Genomic DNA, 21,885 nt, shown 5'->3' with positions numbered 1-21,885 from the left:
ACACAGACACACACACACAACACGCACACAGAGATACACACAGAGACACACACACATAACACACAGACACACACAGACACACACAGACACACACACAGACACACACATAACACGCACACACACATAACACTCACACACACAGAGGACACAGACACACACACACAGAGACACACACACACAGAGAGACACACACACACAAACACACACACCAAACACACACAACACGCACACACACACAAACACACACGCACACACAACACACACACACATAACACGCACACAAACACACACACATAAACACACACACACACACACACACACACACACACAATGACCAAGGCTGAAGAGCAGGGGCTTTGGAGGGAGCGATAACTGGGGCAAGGGCAACAGAGGGGTCTCACTTAGGGAGTTTGGATGAGAAATTTGAAAAGGGAGGCGTTGGGGAAAAATGGAGTTACACCTGATGAGAAAAAGTGGGCAGGTTGTGAAGGCCAGAGAGCCTTTGAAAGCCTATCGTGAGACTGAATCATTAGGTTTGAGACGTCAGGCCTGGGAATTTGTATTTTTAAAGCTCTTCCAGGTGATTCTGATTCTCAGCCAAGTTTGAGACCCTCTATATGCTCAATAGCCAGCAGTAGCTGGCACAGAGTAGGTGCACAACAAATACTCACTTGAACTGGATCTAATTCCAAGTGTGTGTTGGGAGTGTTCTGAGATTTCTAAATCGAGTTGTCCATATCCTCATTTATTTCGTAAAACTCAGTCCTAAACCACTAGTTAACAGATGAATAACGTGCTCTCAAGCAGAAATTGAATTCTTCAAATAGAATAGGACGTTCTCTCAACGTCCAAGATTACAGAGATGAAAACCCGGCTCTTACCAAATAAGTTGTATTAGTCACGAGGTACAGATTCCTGAAAACAACACAATAGAAAATCCCCTTTCGTCTTGTCTCTGAGATTCTACTTGGCTCCTTCCTGTCTGCACATGTATGCACGCCACTGCATGTTCCACATTAGAAAATAATTAGAAGCAAACAGCTGTTAGTTAAGCAAGCCACATTTTGCCTACATTTTTCCAGAGTTCAACCCATTGCCCTGGGGGGAGGGGTGGCTTATCTAAAGAATCTCACCACGTTAAACACGTCAAACCGAAATGGAAATGCACCGCGATTAGTCTGAGCGTGAGGTAGGTCTGCGGAGCAGAGACCACTAATAAGAAAGTTTCCCTCCACTGTTTAAAATGGTTATTGCTTTTGATTTCGTGGCAGAAAGTCTGCTCTAAAATTAGCAAATATCTCAGCGAATGATGAGTGTTATTTTTGTTGTCACTGGAAGAAGGGTAAAGCTGTGTGTGTGTGTGTGTGTGTGTGTGTGTGTGTGTATGGGGTGGTGATGAGAGCTGGTTCTTATAGTGAATCTTTTGCTGAGTCCTTGGACTTGGCATAGTTCTGTCTGCAGCACAGAACTAGAGGCCGTAGACCTGAGATGCAGCCTTGGGTTCCAGACCTGGGTAGAGCAAGCACTCTACCATCTCAGTTTTCCATGGCAGGAAACGAGGGAATGGGGACAGATTATGTCAGTCTTTTTAGCTACGATTTCCTAGTGCTCTCTGATAACTGGCTTAGTGTAGATGCTTATGGGCAAGACCACAGAGCAAGGGTGTTGGATGAATCACATGAATTCAAAGATACCTGCACCCAAGAGGAAGAGAAAAGAGGACTTTAGGAAGTATTAACTGCCTCCTATGACTTAAATTTTCCAATAAGTCAAAGAGCGTTTTAGTTGAGCTCTGGAGCTGTGAGGGGCGGGGCGGGGGGAAGAGGGATGCTGGAGAAATAAGGCATTTTGCTCACAGCCAGGAAGAGTGAGTATCAGATCTATGGCCAACACAGTCCACTAGCGTGTCCTGATACACCAGCACCTAGCTTGAATAAAGGGAGATGGGCTTATGTTATGGCAAGAGGAACAGAGATTAGGCATTAAGGAGAATCCTGCCATTGTTGTTAGACTATGGAATTTCCTACCAGTGAAGTTACCAGATGTTACTGTAATTTATAATGATCCTCTGGGGTTACTGCCCAAGTCACTTTCTCCTAGCCCACTCTCATTCCACCACTTTGCCACGGTGATTTAAAAAAGCCCAGCTCCCATTCCTGGGCGTATATGCAGAAAAGACAAAAACATAACATGCACCCCAATGTTCATAGCAGCACTATTTACAATAGCCAAGACACGGAAGCAACCTAAATGTCCATCAACAGATGAATGGATAAAGAAGATGTGGTATACATATACAATGGAATATTACTCAGCTGTAAAAAAGAATGAAATAATAGCATTTGCAGCAACATGGATGGACTTAGAGATTGTCATACTAAGTGAAGTAAGTCAGACAGAGAAAGACAAATGCCATATGCTATCACTTATATGTTGAATCTAAAAAAATTATACAAATGAGCGTATTTATAAAACAGAAACAGACTCACAGACATAGAAAACAAACTTATGGTTACCAAAAGGGAAAGGAGGCAGGGAGGGATAAATTAGGAGTTTTAGATTAACAGATACAAACTACTATATATAAAATAGATAACCAACAAGGACCTACTGTATAGCACAGGGAACTACACTCAATATTTTGTAACAACCTATAATGGAAAAGAATCTGAAAAAGAGTATATATAGATACATGAAACTGAATCACTGTGCTGTACACCTGAAAACTAATAAAACATTGTAAATCAACTCTACTTCCATTAAAAAAGCCCAGCTCTCACCTTGATATTGTGGAAGTTGAGAAAGTACACACTTATACTTTCAAGTCCATGATTATAGAAATTTGTTTCTTTGTGATAAGCTGGATTTTGGTTTGATATTTTATCATACCAAAAGATTCTGATTCTTCCTATGTAAGTGTTTTAGGAGGAGTGAGGATGGGTTTTTGAGTAAGAAGAGGCACACCTTGATCGGAGAATACCACTTCCGGGGGGACGAGGGCCTGCGCATGTTGTTGTTGAGATTTCGGGGTTCTGGGAATTCGTACTCCTGCTCTGGCATCTTGACTCTTGCATTCTTTGCCTTCTCCAACTTAGCACCTTCTTCTGTGGAGCCCTTTTCTCCCCAACGAACCTAAAATAAACAACATACAAAAAAACCCAAAGGACAAAATAAAATCTGACGGCTCTGGAGAACGAGAATCACAAATAACTGTATGATGTGCTACCCAGTCCTCATTTCCTTTGGGTTTTGAGGGTCAGGGAAGAGCGGTGGTATGGAAAAAGGGAAAGGGGGAGGGCTAAAGGAGCAGAGAAAGGCAGCGAGGGGCATGGATATTTGGGGGAGGAACTGTCCAGGCTGTGGGGACAGTACGTGCAAAGGCATTGTGGGCCCAGGCGAGAACTTTGGATTTTATTCCAGTGAGAGAAGAAACCACTGCGGGTGGGGTTGAGCCAATGCGCGAATCGCTCTGACTCACAGTGGGCAAGATACAGGAGTGACAGGTAAAAGGCTGTACCCGCCATCTCTCCATCTGATGCCTCACAGTCCACATCCTCATTAGACCTCAGGTGTGAGTTTTCACCAATTTGCTTTGGTTTTCCGTCCCTGAGTAGTCAGCACATAGATATGAGTACAAGAAGCTGTCCTCTTACCTCCATCCTTTTAATGCCTCCAACTCCTCGCCCACCATAATAAGAGGCATCTACCGTAGGCCACTTTTTCTTAGGCAGACCATCGTCATCTTCTTCCTGCAGAGAGATTGTGACACATGAAGGAAGCAAAGCACCATTGCTGTATGTATGTGTCCACTGTCGCAGAGTGGATAGGGGTAGACTGCCTGGGTTAAATCCCAGTGCTACCGCTTCCTGGGGCCCTGGGAAATCACTTAACCTACCTAAGCTTATTTTTCTTACCTGTAAAGTGGGAATAAAGAGCAGCACGACGTGGTTAGACTGTGGTGTATTCTTGGGACCTGTTCTCTTCTGCATCTCTACTCCTTGATAGGGTATCTCATCTAATCCCATCTACATGTTAATGACCTGTCAATTTACATCTTCATCCCTGACTACTCTGAACTCCGTTGACACGGACATCTCCTCCTGGGGGACTAATCAACATCTCAACCATACCGCATCCCAGACATAGACAATGGACTTCAGGACACGGGGAGTGGGGAGGGGGAGCTGGGACAAAGTGAGAGAGTAGCACTGACATATACACACTACTAAATGTGAAACATTGTATATATGTGCCACATCTTCTTTATCCATTCATCCGATGATGGACACTTAGGTTGTGGCACATATATACAATGGAATATTACTCAGCCATAAAAAAGAAACGAAATTGAGCTATTTGTAAAGAGGTGGATAGACCTAGAGTCTGTCATACAGAGTGAAGTAAGTCAGAAAGAGAAAGACAAATCCCGTATGCTAACACATATATATGGAATTTAAGAAAAAAAAATGTCACGGAGAACCTAGGGGTAAGATAGGGATAAAGACACAGACCTATTAGAGAATGGACTTGAGGATATGGGGAGGGGGAAGGGTAAGCTGTGACAGAGCGAGAGAGAGGCATGGACATATATACACTACCAAACATAAAATAGATAGCTAGTGGGAAGCAGCCGCATAGCACAGGGAGATCAGCTCGGTGCTTTGTGACCACCTGGAGGGGTGGGATAGGGAGGGTGGGAGGGAGACGCAAGAGGGAGGAGATATGGGGATATATGTATACGTACAGTTGATTCACTATGTTATACAGCAGAAACTAACACACCATTGTAAAGCAATTATACTCCACTAAAGAGGTTAAAACAAAACAAAGCAATACCGAATCAAAAAGAAGTCCTGATTTCCCCACTTCAGACCTGCTCCTCCCACAGTCTTCCCCCCTGCCTAGGAGTCACTCTTGAATTCTCTCTCCCCCACTGCCCCTCTCCCACCCCATCTCAATTTCCCAGCGAGCTCTGTTGACCCTACTTCTAAAAGATTCCGAATGTGTGACTTCTCCAACTGTACCTCCATCACCACCTCCACCACCTTGGTCTCAAGGCCCCATAAGCTTTCTCCTAGATACTGAGGTAGTCTCCTAACTGACCTTCCTGCTGCCCTCTTACCTACGATCCGTGCTCCACAAAGCAGCAGAATAAATTTCAAACCCCGACTCTGCCCTGCGAGCTCTGGCCTTTGCTCACCTCTCCAGCCTTCTTCCTTACCACGCTCCCCTTCTCTCTGGCCCTCAAACATTCTGCGTGCATCCCTGTCTCGGGGACTGTGCACAGTCCCTTGTCCAGGAATGGCTTTTCCCCTGGTCTTTTCATGGTTGCATCCTTCTTATCACTCCACAGAGAGGCCTTCCCTGGACATCCTTCTCAAGTAGTCCCACTCTCTTCGTCCCATCAATCTGTTTTATTTTTATTTTTAGCTCTTACCATGGCTTGCTATTTATTTATTGTCTGTCTCTGCACACCGGGATGTAAGTTCCAAGGAAACTTCTGGTTATTTGTCGTATTTACTATTCTCTTCTCAGCTTTTAGAACAGCATCTAGTACGTGGTAGATGCCCAAGAATCATCTGCTGAATTTACAAATAAACTAAATGAGATGATTCAAATAAAGCAGTAAACTCAGTGCCTGCAACTTAGCTCAGAGACAGGAAGCTAGCACTGATTATATTTTTCAAAATGAAGGAGCTTGTAAGTTTACGGATGGAAAAGGGAAGGATAATCAGCAAAACTGTTCCTCATCTTGGCACTGTGATTATTCCTGTTGTGGGGAGAAAAACTCACCATCTACGGTCCTGGATGGGCTATAAGGTGGTGTGTAATTTCCCTCCTGGGTAGGGAAAGGAAGCTAAAAAAGGGGTCAGCAAAGCAGCAGGATGAGCTCAGAACAAGCGGGCCTCCTACAGACTTGTGTTGGAGGCATCTGTGGAGGCAGTGGAGTCCCATGCGGGGCCGTCACTGTATGGAAAGGGGCATCCCATGCATGGGGCAGGGTATAAAGCACGGGTCGGCAGAAGAGAGATCAGAGCCAGAGGTGACAAAGCAAAACAGTAACACGTAACACATTAAGACTCCCAGGGTGACCTGCTGTGCTTGCAATAGGCAGGCTTCTTTTTAAAAATTCAAAAAAAGCATGAATACATAGTGATCACCGCTGACCAGAGGACTTGCGACATTCTGGCAGGTGAGCAGAATGGGTCAGTCTCTCTCTGTGTCTCTCTCTCTCTTCAACGTATACGTCCTTCTTGGACGTGGGACTGTGTGCCCTGAAGGCACAGTGGATTCTGTTGACCCTTATATTTTAAATCTTGCACAGAGCCTGGTGTACAGTAGGTGCTCAATATTTGCAAGTATTGAATTCACGATAACCACAGCTGGATTTACGTACCCTTGACCGTGTATGTGCCGGTCACTCTTCTGGGCATTTGATGTGTATCAATATTAAACCAGTTAGCTCATCTTTAATCTTTCAAACCTACATGTTGTCAGATAAATTTAATGGGTAAGACAAAGCTCTTAAGATGTATTTGGATCCCTTACAATAGAGATCTGATAATTAAGGGACCTGGGAAGAAAAGGCCCAACAGACAAGAAATTGTCTCAAAGATTTTATCCCGTTTTCGTATTTCTAATAAAATTTGGTTTCCAGAGATGAAAAATAAATAAAATAAACCAGTTAGCTCACAAATAGCCACTGAGGTAGTTGGTGCTATTACACCCATTCTACAGAGAAGGAATAGAGAGATTAAGTGACTGAGTCACCAGCTGGAATGCGGTGGAGATGGATTTGAGCCCAGGCAGCTACACTCTTGTTTGATTATTTCTCAGTGTTGACAAAATTCAAGGTTTTGCCCTTTTTTGTTTTGCTTTTCCAACCATTTGATGCTTTCAAATAAATGCTAGTTTTCTACTTCTCAACCCTTGTAGCTGCTAATTTTGAACACTTCTGACTATAAAACATGGCAAAATAATAAATAAAAACAAGCAAAAGCAAAAAAAAAAAAAAAAAAAAAAAAAAAACAAGAAGGGAAAAACTATAGCTCGCAGTACTTTACCTTATGATATAATTTCAGAAAGCTTCTGATGATGATGTCAACCAGGAACTTTATATGGTTAAACTTTACCACCAGAGTGTGTCTGTGTGTCATACATGAAACATGGCTTCAAAAAGCCTGGGCATGCCTGGTCTAGTGCCTTGTTCAAAGGACTTAACTGAAATTAAGTCACCCTAAACGGAACATACCACCAAGAATGTAAGAAACTCCAAGAATACAGCTGCTCTTATTCATTAGGGGGCTGAAAAGGTCTTATGAGTCTCCTAATTTCTTAAATGACAGGAGCACAAACATTACAGACCATCTAATTGAGCCTTTTCATTGCACAGAAGAGGATAGTCAGATCCAGAAAAACGAAGAGAAGTTCCGATCTGGCTTGCTGATGCCTCGTCCGGGATTCCCCCTATATTTGCACACGGAGCGCCCTCCCGCTCATCTCTTCCCGCCCCAGGGGCTCTACTTCTCCGCGGTGCCTGGGTACCCAGGCTGGGCCGGCTTTCTGCGCATGTGCAGGGCCCACATCCCACACGGGAAATGCCGAGACTGCAGACCGCTCCACGCGTTCCTGATACACCAAGCCTGCCTTTAATCCCCTGACCCGAGCTTGCCTGCCAAACTCAAACAACAACAGCAAAAGACAACACAGAGGCCCAGGGTTTGACCAAAGGGAGAGTCAGAATTTCCCTGCAGTTACCATGGCTCTGTTTACACATTCTAGAGACGGGAGGGTTTTGCAATCTTCAGAAGAGAAGGGAATCTTTGATGTGTTTTTTTCATTTGGCCAAAAATTGATGGAGTAAAATCATAGTCCCCAGCAATTCCACTAACAGAATTGGCAGCACCTGAGGTGAATTTCTACCTCTAATCAAGTATGAGGGCTTTGGCGGAAGTCCCCCTCAAACTGCCCTTTAAGGATGTCGCAGGGAGGGGAAAAACCACCAGTATGATAAATGGAGGACAGACTGGATGAGCTGAATTGCTTTGTGTTAGCAAAGCCGTAGGAATCAGGGGTTTGTGGGTGGTTAGCAGAAGAGTGGAACTGAGCTCCAGAAAACTACCAGCCCCTGCCCTGCCCCCACCCCCACCCCCCGAGACGGCCAGGAGAACCGTCCAGGAGTGGAATGAAGGGGCTTTTTAACAGTCTGTCGGAAGTTGTTAATTGGCTGCACTGTGCTGTAACCCACTCATACTTTTAAACCTTCAGTAACACTCCCTATGCAGACGGCTTTGTGCCCGTGGTGCCTTTGGGGGATGGAGGGATCTGGTTTGTCAGATGGTATCTATCTCCTTCTGAGAGGAGATAACACAGAAGCAGCCAGAAATGGAGTCAGTGGTGCCTGGAGAAACCTCAGAGATTAGGGAGGGATGCTGGTTTCCCATCAGGGGAGGTTGTGTTTAAATTTTAAAGGATGTGGTGGCCCCAGACATCCAGTTGTCTGATGTTTGGGTAACACAAGTGGCAGCACGTGATCCAGACAGGGAGGCCCATTCTGACCTGCTTGTCCTCAGGCAGACCTGCTCTAGGAGGAAAAAAGCTATAAAATATGAAGTCTGATGCACACGTTTGGTTGGCCCGTAACTGGATTAGTCCTGTGCTGCTGTCACACACTGAAACTTTCCATCTTTCTAATCATGCCAGGCTTTTGTATAGCCCCATGCTTCAACATTCACAGCTCCATAAGCTCGGGACAAACTTCTCCCACTTCTTCTGCCTGCCTTTTAAGCTATTGCTCGAATTTAACCTATTCTGTGAAGAACTCCCTGATTCCCCAGAGGATTCAATGCTCCCTTCTTGTATGTGCCATGGTTCCTTGTATTGACCTTCACTCACTCAACAGATATTTAACAGTTAGTTAGTTATTAAGCAAACCAGCAAGGAGAAGGGGTGAGATCACTGATCCTGGGGTTGCCTCACTCCTCCTTATAGGCCATGATGTGAATAGCGCCCCCTGGAGCTGTGATGTGGTGGCCCTCTGAGACTCAGTCTACAAGTTCTTTAACATTCCTGCTTCTCTGACATCCATTTGGCAGGAGAGACAGATGGCTAGTTTGACCCAAATAGGCTCTCAATCTCCAATTCACTATGGGTACCAGTGGGAACTACCTATGGAAAGGAGAACATAACTGAAACGGAATGGAGCCCAAGGAAACAGTTTTAAATCAGACTTTGAATTCATTAAAAAGGTCACTGAACTGTAACACATCTTAAACCCTTAGGATAAACCCTATGTAGCCCCAAACAATGTATTTGTCCGTTCCTTCCTTCACTCGCTCAAGCAACTGTAGTTGTGCCCCACTGCACAGTGTTCTAGTTTGAGAAAAACAGGGAGAATGCAGCTGTCAACAAGATCGTTTACATTTACAGAGGGGTAAGTTTTGTGAGGGTGACGACATGAAACAAAGGATTAAGGCTACAGAAACTCCCAGGCCCAAGAGGCTCTGGAGGGGAGGGCAGACCTCAAGTAGATCTGGCTGTACTGTCTCATCTGAAGTCTTTGGGGATAAGCCAGAGAGGTCACCTTCACTGTCAGTCAGCCTTGGAGATGAATTCCTAGGAGTGAACTGGCGAGTCCGAAAAATTCATCAACACTTCTGTTTGTAAATACCAGAAAATTCCAACTGACTTAACTATATGTTTTGGTACCATCATATCTGTTCACACACACACAGTGATTAACACAGTGACTGTCTTGTGTTCTTCAATAAAGAATTGTGTGTATATTTTTTAAAGCAATGTTCCATTTTATTTATTTCATTTTATTTTTTAAATACTTATCCTTACTATGTGTACCTATATGGTGTTTTACATTTTATCTATTTCATTTTTTAATTTATTATTTATTTATTTATTTATTTATTTTTGTGGTATGCGGGCCTCTCACTGCTGTGGCCTCTCCCATTGCGGAGCACAGGCTCCGGACGCGCACGCCCAGCAGCCATGGCTCACGGGCCCAGCCGCTCCGCAGCATGTGGGATCTTCCCGGGCCGGGACACGAACCCGTGTCCCCTGCATCAGCAGGCGGACTCTCAACCACTGCGCCACCAGAGAAGCCCCAGTACTTATTGTTAATTGGATGCCCACCCAGTGTCATTTCCTTCAGTACACAACCCTCTCTCTCTCAAACGGTCAGAAAATCCATGGAAGGTGAGGACGTTTAGAACTAAATCAGCAGATGAAGTACTGCATTATTGATTCTCCCATAAACTGCCAATTGTTTGGAATAACTAGAGACTTAGTGAGGAATCCTCACTCGATTGCCAATTAGAGAAGACCCTTAACCCAGGAAATGCCCTTCTTGGTTGTGAAAATTGAGCTTCCTTGTTTTTGGGGAGAGCTTGAAATTTCAAGTAATTTTTCCTTGTCCTGTCTTTATGTACAGAAACATTACTGTTGGTTGCACGAAATCTCAAAAAGTCATGCCTTTTCATATTACGCATTTTGATATTCCCTAATAAAGAGGAGACCACTGAGAGCTCATTATAAAGTTGTGTCCATTGTCTAAGTTTATTCATTTTTTAGTAGATTTACCTCCCTTAGGATATGATGCTTACAGAGCTGATGAAAGTTTGGATAATTGATGCTTGTTCATATACATGGCAGAGATTATTTAACCTCATTTGGCTAATGATTGAATGTTAGATACTGTATTAAGCTCTTTGGGGAATATGTCAAAGATTAATTAGATATAGATCCTGACCTTCAAGTATAGCTAATGCTCTTAAACTTTGATGCAGAAGGAAAAGTTTAATAAATAAATACCCTGGGAATGTGCAGAAGGTAGAAATTAGCTCTGGTGGAAGGAATTACAGCCTAGGAGCTGTGCTGGAAAGGCTGGTGGGATTTGAACACACAGGGAGGTGCAGTGGAGAAGGTTGTCTAGATTCAGGCTATGATTTTTAGGGCCTTGTATAAAATACTTTTATGGGCTGAGTTATGTCATCGTTTCTGTGGGATTTCTTTATTTTTTATTTTTTTCTGCCAAAACACATTAGGAAGGAGATTAAGCCTGCTTAATTCACAGGGCCAAGGAACGATCAGGGCCAGCACGCATGCCCAGGTAATCAGCACAGCCTGCAGCCCGCCCCGGCCAGCCCGGAAACTCCTATAGGTCTAACAGAACCTTGTAGGTCTCCAGTGTCCCCAGGTTGTCCTTCTGTTTCAGAAATCAGGTCTGCCTTCTTGAGGTGAAAGTGTGACTTCCGTAAGAATAGTGGATGAAACTGGAAAAATTCAACTACCTCTTTTCTCTTGCTTTTAGCTATTCTTTCTTGGTGGTTTTCTGGCTTGGGCTTTTTTTTTTCCTCCAAAATTGTATCGTTGGCTATCAGACTTCATTCTACAAATACTTATTGAGCTTGTTTTGTGTGTGGAGTCCTAGGCTAGATGCTGGGGCCTGGGGTCAACCACACCCCACAGTCTTGGACCTAAGTCTCCTGGCGTATTTTGGCCATGGTGGCTACCACATCACATCACCTTCCAAAGGCAAATGCAGAGCCAGCAACAGAAAAGGGCAATAACTCCGCTAATTGAACATAATGAGTGAAGGGAACATTCTTCACCTCAGGGCAAACAGAGCAACCTCAGCGAGAGCTTCTTGCCCTATTTTTCTCTGGGAGTATAAGACACAGCTGCACACAACAGAACCACAGCCAAGCTGGAACCCGGGGAACTAGCCACGGTGCTTTCTCTTGAAGGATTAAGAAAAGGCTTTTGTGGATGTCAGGAGAGTTTTTTTTTCCTCCCTCCTCTGTGCACAGAAATGTAATTTCCTCCTCTGATTTCTGGGCAGAAAGTTAGCATTCCAACAAGATGCGCTTTAATTGATTGCAGTTATTAAATCCCTTAGCTTACAAGCTTAGAATTCAGGATATAAGAGCCACATGGAATTTTAAATGTAATCCTTATTATTATTTTTTTTTCTGTATGTAGGCAACTTGACAAAGGCATTGGGAAGACGAGTGGTGAGGGGGTGTTGCTCGCCTTGCAACAACAGACCTTACGGATTAAGGACAATGAACTTGAAACCTCACCAATATATCTTCTGATCCCACTAAGTTTGCAGACCTGGACTCTGGCTTCTAAATTGGTTAGTGTTGCATTGAGGGAGGCCAGCTAACCCAGGAGTAATCGGAGGATCAGGAAAAGCACTGGGCAGGCACTGCTGCCCAGGGATTCTCCTTCTCACCATTAGCCTTTAACGCCTCCAGGCCACACATGCACCAGACCTGCTTGTTGGACAACTTACGGTGGCATTTAAGTCATTTTTCTTCCTTTAAATGATGAGGGTCTAATGTCCTATGCAAGGCTGGCATACTAGCATATCCCCCTCCACTGTATTTTCTTTACTGCCTGGCAAACTTCAGCACCATCTGTTTCTAGAACCGCTGATTGTTTGGACGATGTGGCAAATTCACTCTGATCTACGCATATAAAGCATAAGTCTCTGCAGGGAGAAGAGATCCATCAGGTGTCTGTATTACAGGAAAAATCAGTACCTTGGGGCTCCAAATAATTGTACGTATAAAACTACTTATGTTTGCATTTCAAATTTTTCTTGCAAGGAGAAAACCTTCCAAAAACTATTCTGCCTCGGGCTGCCAGTTCACTTCAGTTCCTGTTCATCCTTGGTTAGGAAAGAGCCAGAGACCTACCTCCCTCTTTGCTGCTTTGCACTCAGTGGGAGTCTGGGCTTGACTTAGCTCTGCTTTGCAGAGGCCTGAGTCTCGGGCTGCCCAGTGAGCTCTCTGCCCCACTCCACCATCCTGTCCACCTGGTCACTCACCTCACTTTCCTCAGCAGGGGGTGGAGGGAGCTCCTTGATAATCTGAAAAGAAAAAAAAAGAACAAGTCAGTAGAAATCTCCAGCCACCTGCTTTCCAAGAGCCCTTGCTCTCAAGAGGTACCTGGTGGTGCGGCCATAATTACCATAGTAATGGGCCCAAGCAAGGCAGGTGTCTTTCTGGGCAGAATAGCTCAGTTAGTTAGAGCATGACCCAGGCAGAGAGTTCCACACTCAATTGTGTCTGCTGTAGTTTTTTTTTTTTTTTGCGGTACGCGGGCCTCTCACTGCTGTGGCCTCTCCCATTGCGGAGCACAGGCTCCGGACGTGCAGGCTCAGCGGCCATGGCTCACGGGCCCAGCCGCTCCACGGCATGTGGGATCTTCCTGGACCGGGGCACGAACCCGTGTCCCCTGCATCGGCAGGCGGACTCTCAACCACTGTGCCACCAGGGAAGCCCCTCTGCTGTAGTTTTGTATAGAGAAAAAAACGTTCCACGGGTAAAAGTTTCATCTTTTACCCCAGGGAGCTATCCTGCAAATTTATTCACTCATTTCTTCATCTGGTCATTCCTGCATCAAATCATTCACCCACCCACCCAAACAGCTGCACATTTAACAAAGAATGGTCCAGAACAGAAGTTAAGATAGTGCTACAGAGATAAGTCAGGTATGGACCACACTCAAACTGTTGGCAATCCCATTAACTGTCACTGGCCCCAGGTGGTACCCATGGAGGGAGGATGTGACGGTCAGGCTGACGGATTCCCAACAAAGGGCAGCAAAGAAGGGGTAACTGGGGATTCCTTTCAGGGCCCTGAAATTTAAGAGGCACAAAGATTTACATAACAATATTCTAAGACTGGACTCTGCAAATACCCCATCATCAGGGTTAAAGAGAGACCTGTGGTCACTCTGGGAAGGCAAGCAATTGTGAGCCCCTTCTAGCCAATGAGAGGATGGGTGACATACGGAGAAGCATGGGAAGGACAAAAGAAGGGTGGCGGTAAGTAGCCTGTCCCCACTTTTGTCTCCACCTTGCACACCCCATTCATAAAAGGGAAGCTTTTGTACCCTTGCAGTTAATTTGATTTAGAGTCTTTTCCAAGGCAATTTGGCCGTTATCCACTCTGACTGCACCATGTCTCCCTCCTCTCATACCCCAAGCTTATTATCAGAATGTTGGGTCCCCTACCTGCAGTCTTTTTCCTTAGAAAATTCTGGTAAATACAAAAGTCATTAAATATCTTTTGATGTCTTAGCGTCAGGGCTGACCTGGACCACTTTATGGATGGATGCTTGAGCACTGTCCATGGGACCAGTTCCTTAATGTAGTGGGAGGGCTCTCCCGGCTGCAGGGCAGGCCGCCTACTAGGCAGCTCTTCCTCACTTCTGCCCCCTACTAAGTCCATATCACCTTTGATTTGATGATTATTCTGGGACCTCATTTGGGCTCTGATCCCCACTGCTGTCACCCATGCCATCACTATCTGTAATGTCATCTCTGTATGTTAAGACAGGCTACTGACTTGAGGCTCTACTAACATCAGCCAGGGGACTGAGCCTCCAGTCACCTAAAAGGATAGGACTCAATTAATTAAGAGGCAGAGGCTATCATTTCAATTTATTTATGAATTTTATAAATAAATATTTTTTGGCTGCACCGTGCGTCATGGAGGGTCTCAGTTCCCCGGCCAGGGATCGAACTCGCAACCCCTGCACTAGAAGCGCAGAGTCTTAACCCCTGGACCGCCAGGGAAGCCCCGAGGCTATCATTTCAAACTCTCATTTCATCTGCCTCCACTTCCTGGCCATCGTGGGAAACCTGCTGAAGGTCTTTGGAAAGCATGAAGCCATGATTTTGCTCACCCACTCAACACTGGCTCCAAATTCCTTAAAAACAGTCTCTGAGGAGGGTCATTACTGCCCAGTGCTGATTTCCCATCATCCCAGAGGCAGTGATGATTTTCAAACAGGAAATGCCTGGAGACTGGAGGGAGGGGTGAGGAGCTGGGGACAGCGATCTGGAATGCATCTCTTCTCTCAGGGCGGGATTAAGGAAGGGAGCGAGAGGAGAGCAGGATACTTAGGAACACAGACAGATGTTGACAAGATTGCTGTAGGCAGTGTATTTGCTAAGTACCCTGGGTGTACAGAGACTTGGTGCGGAGCAGCTGGGGTTTTGTCTTCACAGTGCAACCGGCTTCCCCCCTTGCTGCATGGAAGCACTGTGTAGTTGTCAAATGTGAACCCCAGACCTGCCTTTTTTTGACTGTGACGATCCGACAAGTCCCTGAACCTCCTTGAGCTCCACTTCATCTCTTAAATGGGAGCAATAACACTAACCTTGCAGGCACTGAGTCACGATGAGCAATGATGTTTGCAAAACATCTGGAACAGAGCGGGTGCTCAATAGATGGTGAATACTATTACTATTCCCCTTTCCCTTTCTTGTAGTCACTGTCTTTTGCTTTTATTAAATCTTTAACAAAGGTTTCACTTAACTTGCCCTCCCTCCACATATACCAAATGAAAATCCAGTATATACTATGTATGGTGGTTTCCAGATGGTGCGGCCTAGAAGCCAGAGCTTCATAAAAAGGGTGAGACAGGAGGCTGGCGCTCAGATGGTGGCCAGAGGGCCTGACAGTGGCCAGGGTCTTCAGGGGGGGTCAGTAGGAGTCTGCTTCACCACATACGTGTAAGCACATGACACCAGCCAGGAAGTGCTGACATCAGCCAGGCAGCCACCACTCAGACCAACCCGTCTGTGGGTTGATGGCCAACGTGTCTTATCGGGTATTTATCGAATTCTGCATCCAACAGTGTCCCAAGGGGAACCCAAAAGGCAAAGCAAAACACATGATTTATTAAGTATTAATCAAAGGCGGACTAATTCATCATCTAGATGCCAGGCTGACATACTTGTAAACTGGGCACCTGAGCTTCTGGAAAAATGCCACCATGTTCAGGTAGACGAAATTTAGGCACTTCCAATCTGGCCTTATCGGACGGGTGTCTGGCTCTATTCAGCGGGAATGAGGAAGAAGTCTTCCTATTGCTTCCAGTCCCTGCCCCCTCCTTCCCAGTCTGCTCCTGGGGGCAGGTGCAACTTGCCCAGGGAGTGGCAGGAGAGCGTCTCAAAGTGCGATCTGGGCAGGCTGGATGGGCTGTCTGTGAGTGAGCCAAACTCTCACGCCAAGACCAGTGCCTGGGCCACCCAATGGAGTGCTCTGAGCACAGGGACAGTCAGCCCTCCCCACTGCCCCCGCCGCCCCGCCAGGGCCCGAGCCCAGGTGGCCTGGAGGAGCAATTGGGCAACAACTTGCATTGGTCTTGAGCCTACAGCACCACTGCAGCCTCACAGGAGAAAATGCAAATTGCCTCAGCCCCCAAAAGGCCTGCATGACGTGCAGGCGTGGCCCCCCACCTCTCCACTTCACCCCCCTCCACCTCTCTCCCCTTCACTTTCTGCACTTCAGCCTCCTGTCACCTTCCTGTCCCTTCCACACACCCTGCTGCTTTACACTTGTAGCGTCTTCTGCCTAATTGCTTGCCAACCTCCCTGCTTTGTCTGCACACCTGCATGTACCCCAGTTAACACGTATTCATCGGCTAGATCACCTCCCCTGAGAAGTCGCCCAGGACCTCACAGAACAAGCAAGGTCCCCTCTATGGGGTCTCACATAACCCAGTGTTTTCTGTAGCATTTTTGAATGTAATTAAAAGTTAATTGCATAATTCTTGGCTTCCAACTAGTGTGATTAGACGGTCTTTATTGCCAACAAGGATGCAAGCTAGAAGCAACTGAACACTACAAAGCTTAGGTTGGATTTGAGCTACTTCCCTTCTTAGAAGGTTCTGGGAGCTTCCTCTTGGTTGTGGGTGGACTTGTCAGCTCCTTCCTCATTAGGAGGGACAAACAGAAGATGGATAAGGTTGAAGAGACCCTTAATGAAATGTTTAAGAGGAAAATCCCTCAACAAACATATTTGTAAGCATAACATGGCAGAACTGAATGGCAGTACCACGGATAACTCTGGGGACATTTTTTCATATTTCTCCTCCAGAGGCCAACATCACATCTCTACTTACTATCATTTTCAGGTTGGATATTTGGGATGAGTAGAAAGTGACCAGATGCCTTCTTGGGATAGCTGCCCTAGAGTCCCTTCTGCATTAATGGTTGGACTGGTGAAGTGAAAGCGCATAAGAAAAATGAGATGGGATAGAGAGCTTCTGAATTCTATTAGTGTTTCTTTGCTACCTGAGAATGTCTTGAAACTCTGTTGTGAATTGGGAGATGTGCCTCTTCTCCCTTATCAGTGACTTTAACTCTGATTTAGTCCGTGTTTGTTTAGGTAGATGTAGAGGTGGCCAGATTTGACAGAATCTGTTGTACGGGTCAAGGAAAGAAAGCTTGAAAAGACCAGGTGGAATCTTATTAAATTGAAATCTTACTGGCAACTTCTCACTGAGTCGAAACAAATTCAGGTTTTTAGGTACACCTCTTAGTTTGGCTGTTGGAAATGAAATGATAGAAAATGTGGAGATATAGTTAGCATGGGATGATTACAGTAGAAAGATCACATATGCCCAGGTCGTTTTTGACATCTGGGAACTTTACTGTGTTTTATGTCAAGTTCAACTGTTTAGGTCTCTGTAAATCTCTCTCTTAAAATTTATTTTATAAAATGTTAAGGTGAAATAAAGCACCTGGTAAGTTTATTTTGCTTGTTTTTTTCCCCTCCAGAAGTGTTCAAGATTTGCTCCTAATTTATGTTGGATCCTTGCACTTTGTTGCCCTTACATCTCTACTGCTATAGTACTGTGTAATGGAATGCAGAATGCAATCTACCTGTTTTTTTTTTTTGTGGTACACAGGCCCCTCACTGTTGTGGCCTCTCCCTTTGTGGAGCACAGGCTCCGGATGCGCAGGCTCAGCGGCCATGGCTCACGTGCCCAGCTGCTCCGCGGCATGTGGGATCTTCCCAGACCGGGGCACAAACCCGTGTCCCCTGCATCGGCAGGTGGACTCTCAACCACTGCGCCACCAGGGAAGCCCTCTACCTGGTTTTTGACACCGGCCCCTCTTCCTCCTCTCAGGGTAGCCACACTGGCTCATTCCATTTAATAGAGTGAGTGTGGTCGGTGTGGTGCACAAGGAGCAGGGGGATGCCAGGCTTGGCTATTCCCCCATGGGCCCTGCTATGGCTCCACCATCACAACATTCCGTTTCTCCTGCTTATCTTTCCTGTCTCTTCTCTCTGATGGCGGTTGGCTGTAGGCTAAGCTGTATGAGCTCATGTTAGACAGATGCTCATCTTATGGCATGAGAAGAGGACTTCTTTTTGGGTCCCCTTTCTTCTTAGATTGTCTTCAGTGTCTCAGTGTCCTTCTTGCTTGAACTGGATGAGGAGCATCTCCTGCAACCTCCTTTATACCGAAGGTGTGGTTCTCTTGTTGCAAAGGAGACACTTCCATGACACACAGCCAGTTCTGCTGTCCAGACAAAGTCCATGAGAATGGCTTAAGATAACTACTCTATTAACAAAATTAAGCATTTGTCCTCTAGTTTGAATTAGGTGAATAGCTCTAAACATTACTGAGTACCAGAGTAGCCTGCAAGGCTTCTTAAAACACAGACTTCTGGGCTGCATCCCTGAGTTTATTATCAGTAGGTCTGGAGTGGGATCTTTGCATTTCTAACAAGTTCCCAAATGATGCTTATACTGCTGGTCTGTGGACCACACTTTGAGAACTATGAAGTAGCCTGTTTTTAACAATGCTACACCTCAAGTGGATATATGGGGGTATGTTTTGCTTCAAGTCAGACATTCCTATGACTGTTCTGTTGAGAGCTGCCTATGGCTGGTTAGAAAATGTTTGAGTCTAAACGTTATTGTGTCCCTGCTCTATTGTCAGGGACTGTGGGGTCTTCGTTTCTTACGTGTCCCACCTAGGGGAAGACAGAGTACTATCTCTGGAGGAAACTCTCTTGCTTCCTCTGAAGAGCATTCGTGCTCATCTGTGTGCAGAGCTGGCATGGCCTGCATTCTTGGATCCAGCCCTGAAGCAATCCCAGGCAGATGATTGCCTGGGCGTTAGGGACACGGTTCTTATCTTTCACTGCACCATTGGCAATGAACTGACTGCACTGTATTGGCATCTCTTTCTTCTGCAAGAAGAACTGGACTCTAAGCTTCTAGAAGACATGGGCATACTTGGCTCAGTTTTAATCTCCCGACACATAGTCCGTGCTTGCTGCTTAGTCACTATTTCTGGAATGAATGAGTATGCATTATAAAGGAAAAGGTAAAGAAAGCATTTCTGATTATTCTAAACTCTTTGCCTGTCAAATAAGCCCTTTAGTGATACAAGATGCAACTCTGGTTTCTCAACTCTCCATATAAATGTTTCTTTAGTAATTAATATGCTAACAGTTCCAACTGCCATGAGTGGATTGTGACACATGTATGCACCATAAGGATCTCATTAGAGTTATGGGTTGGACTCATGGTTAGTTATGGTACTTTATTGACACCATCTATATCCCATTTTATCCCCTAACCCCAGCCTCCAAGTAAATTCCCTTGCCTTGTGGTTCACGAATCAGCTTTGTGTTCCAAATTAAATTTCCAAGAAGGCTTCCTGAAAATTTGAAAACGACATGTACAGTTTCTTTTGTTACAATATAGGTATGTAATATGTGAATTTATTCATATGTGGTAAGGACACTGAGCAATAAAATCAATAAACTATGAAATCGTATTAGCTCAAAGTATGATTTTTCATGAAGTAAAGGAGAAGGTACTACACAGGCAGACTTTGCTTTCTTGTGCGCTGAAGATATTTTGTTTTTTTACAAATTGAAGCTTTGTGGCAACACTGTGTTGAGCAAGTATTTTGGTGCCATTTTTCCAACAGCATTTGCTCACTTCATGTCTATGTGTCACATTTAGGTAATTCTCTCAATAGTTCAAAATTTTTCATTATTATTATGTTTGCTATGGTGATCTGCAATCAGTGATCTTTGATGTTACTATTATAAAAAGATTATGAGTAAATAAATAAGGAAACAGAAGCTTTAAATGGCACAATAGACCAGATAGATTTAATTGATATTTATAGGACATTCCAACCAAAAACAGCAGATTGCACTTTCTTCTCAAGTGCGCATGGAACATTCTCCAGGATAGATCACACTTTGGGTCACAAATCAAGCCTCAGTAAATTTAAGAAAATTGAAATCATATCAAGCATCTTTTCTGACCACAACACTATGAGATTAGAAATGATTAACAGGGAAAAAAACGTAAAAAACACAAACACATGGAGGCTAAACAATACATTACTAAATAACCAAGAGATCACTGAAGAAATCAAAAAATACCTAGAGACAGATGACAATGAAAACATGATGATCCAAAACTTATGGGAGGCAGCAAAAGCAGTTCTAAGAGGGAATTCTATAGCTATACAAGCCTACCTCAAGAAATAAGAAAAACCTCAAATAAACAATCTAAACTTACACCTAAAGGAACTAGAGAAAGAAGAACAAACAAAACCCAAAGTTAGCAGAAGGAAAGAAATCATAAAGACCAGAGAAAAAATAAATGAAATAGAAACAATAACAAAGATCAATAAAACTAAAAGATGGTTCTTTGAGAAGATAAACAAAACTGATAAACCATTAGCCAGACTCAACAAGAAAAAGAGGGAGAGGACTCAAATCAATAAAAATAGAAATGAAAAAGGAGAAGTTACAACAGATATCGCAGAAATACAAAGCATCCTAAGAGACTACTACAAGCAACTCTATGCCAATAAAATGGACAACCTGGAAGAAATGGACAAATTCTTAGAAATGCACAACCTGCCAAGACTGAATCAGGAAGAAATAGAAAACATGAACAGACCAATCACAAGCACTGAAATTGAAACTGTGATTAAAAACTTTCCAACAAACAAAAGCCCAGGAGCAGATGGCTGCACAGGCGAATTCTATCAAACATTTAGAGAAGAGCTAACACCCATTCTTCTCAAACTCTTCCAAAAATTTGTGGAGGAGGGAACACTCCCAAACTCATTCTGTGAGGCCACCATCACCCTGCTACCAAAACCAGACAAAGATACTAAAAAAAAAGAAAATTACAGACCAATATCACTGATGAACGTAGATGCGAAACTCCTCAGCAGGCCTTCCCTGGTGGTGCAGTGGTTGAGAGTCCGCCTGCCGATGCAGGGGACACGGGTCTGTGCCCCAGTCCGGGAAGATCCCACATGCCGTGGAGTGGCTAGGCCCATGAGCCATGGCCGCTGAACCTGCGCATCCGGAGCCTGTGCTCCGCAGTGGGAGAGGCCACAACAGTGAGAGGCCCGCGTACCACACACACACACAAAAAATCCTCAACAAAATACTAGCAAACAGGATCCAACAACACATTAAAAGGATCGTACACCATGATCAAGTGGGATTTATCCCAGGGATGCAAGGATTCTTCAATATATGCAAATCAATCCATGTGATACACCATATTAAGAAATTGAAGAATAAAAACCATATGATCATCTCAATAGATGCAGAAAAAGCTTTGACAAAATTCAACACCCATTTATGATAAAGGCTCTCCAGAAAGTGGGCATAGAGGGAACCTACCTCAACATAATAAAGGCCATATACGACAAACCCATAGCAAACATCACTCTCAATGGTGAAAAACTGAAAGCATTTCCTCTAAGATCAGGAACAAGACAAGGATGGGCACTCTCACCACTATTATTCAACATAGTTTTGGAAGTCCTAGCCATGGCAATCAGAGAAGAAAAAGAAATAAAAGGAATACAAATTGGAAAAGAAGAAGTAAAACTGTCACTGTTTGCAGATGACATGATACTATACATAGAGAATACGCAAGATGCCACCAGAAAACTGCTAGAGCTAATCAATGAATTTGGTAAAGTTGCAGGATACAAAATTAATGCACAGAAATCTCTTGCATTCCTATACACTAATGATGAAAAATCTGAAAGAGAAATTAA

General features: G+C 44.5%; 1 protein-coding gene across 4 annotated transcripts in view; it reads right to left on the bottom strand.

Annotated features, from left to right (window-relative positions):
- The window catches only part of ANTXR1 (ANTXR cell adhesion molecule 1), a 246,335-nt gene that overhangs the window by 65,596 nt on the left and 158,854 nt on the right, over nucleotides 1–21,885 (bottom strand). For all 4 annotated transcript variants that reach the window (XM_027131885.1, XM_027131886.1, XM_027131888.1 and 1 more), the window contains exons 14-16: nucleotides 12,848–12,889; nucleotides 3,654–3,749; nucleotides 2,965–3,132 (exon numbers count right to left, since the gene is read on the bottom strand). In XM_027131885.1, coding sequence (XP_026987686.1) covers nucleotides 2,965–3,132; nucleotides 3,654–3,749; nucleotides 12,848–12,889 — 306 coding nt within the window. The remainder of the gene's footprint in view (nucleotides 1–2,964; nucleotides 3,133–3,653; nucleotides 3,750–12,847; nucleotides 12,890–21,885) is intronic.

Source organism: Aethalodelphis obliquidens, unplaced genomic scaffold (genome assembly GCF_003676395.1).
Source record: "Aethalodelphis obliquidens isolate GAN/ISIS:26980383/991018 unplaced genomic scaffold, ASM367639v1 scaffold40, whole genome shotgun sequence".
NCBI lineage: Eukaryota > Metazoa > Chordata > Mammalia > Artiodactyla > Delphinidae > Aethalodelphis > Aethalodelphis obliquidens.
The sequence above is the reverse complement of the archived record's forward strand: the minus strand, read 5'-3'. Positions and strand labels throughout refer to the sequence as shown.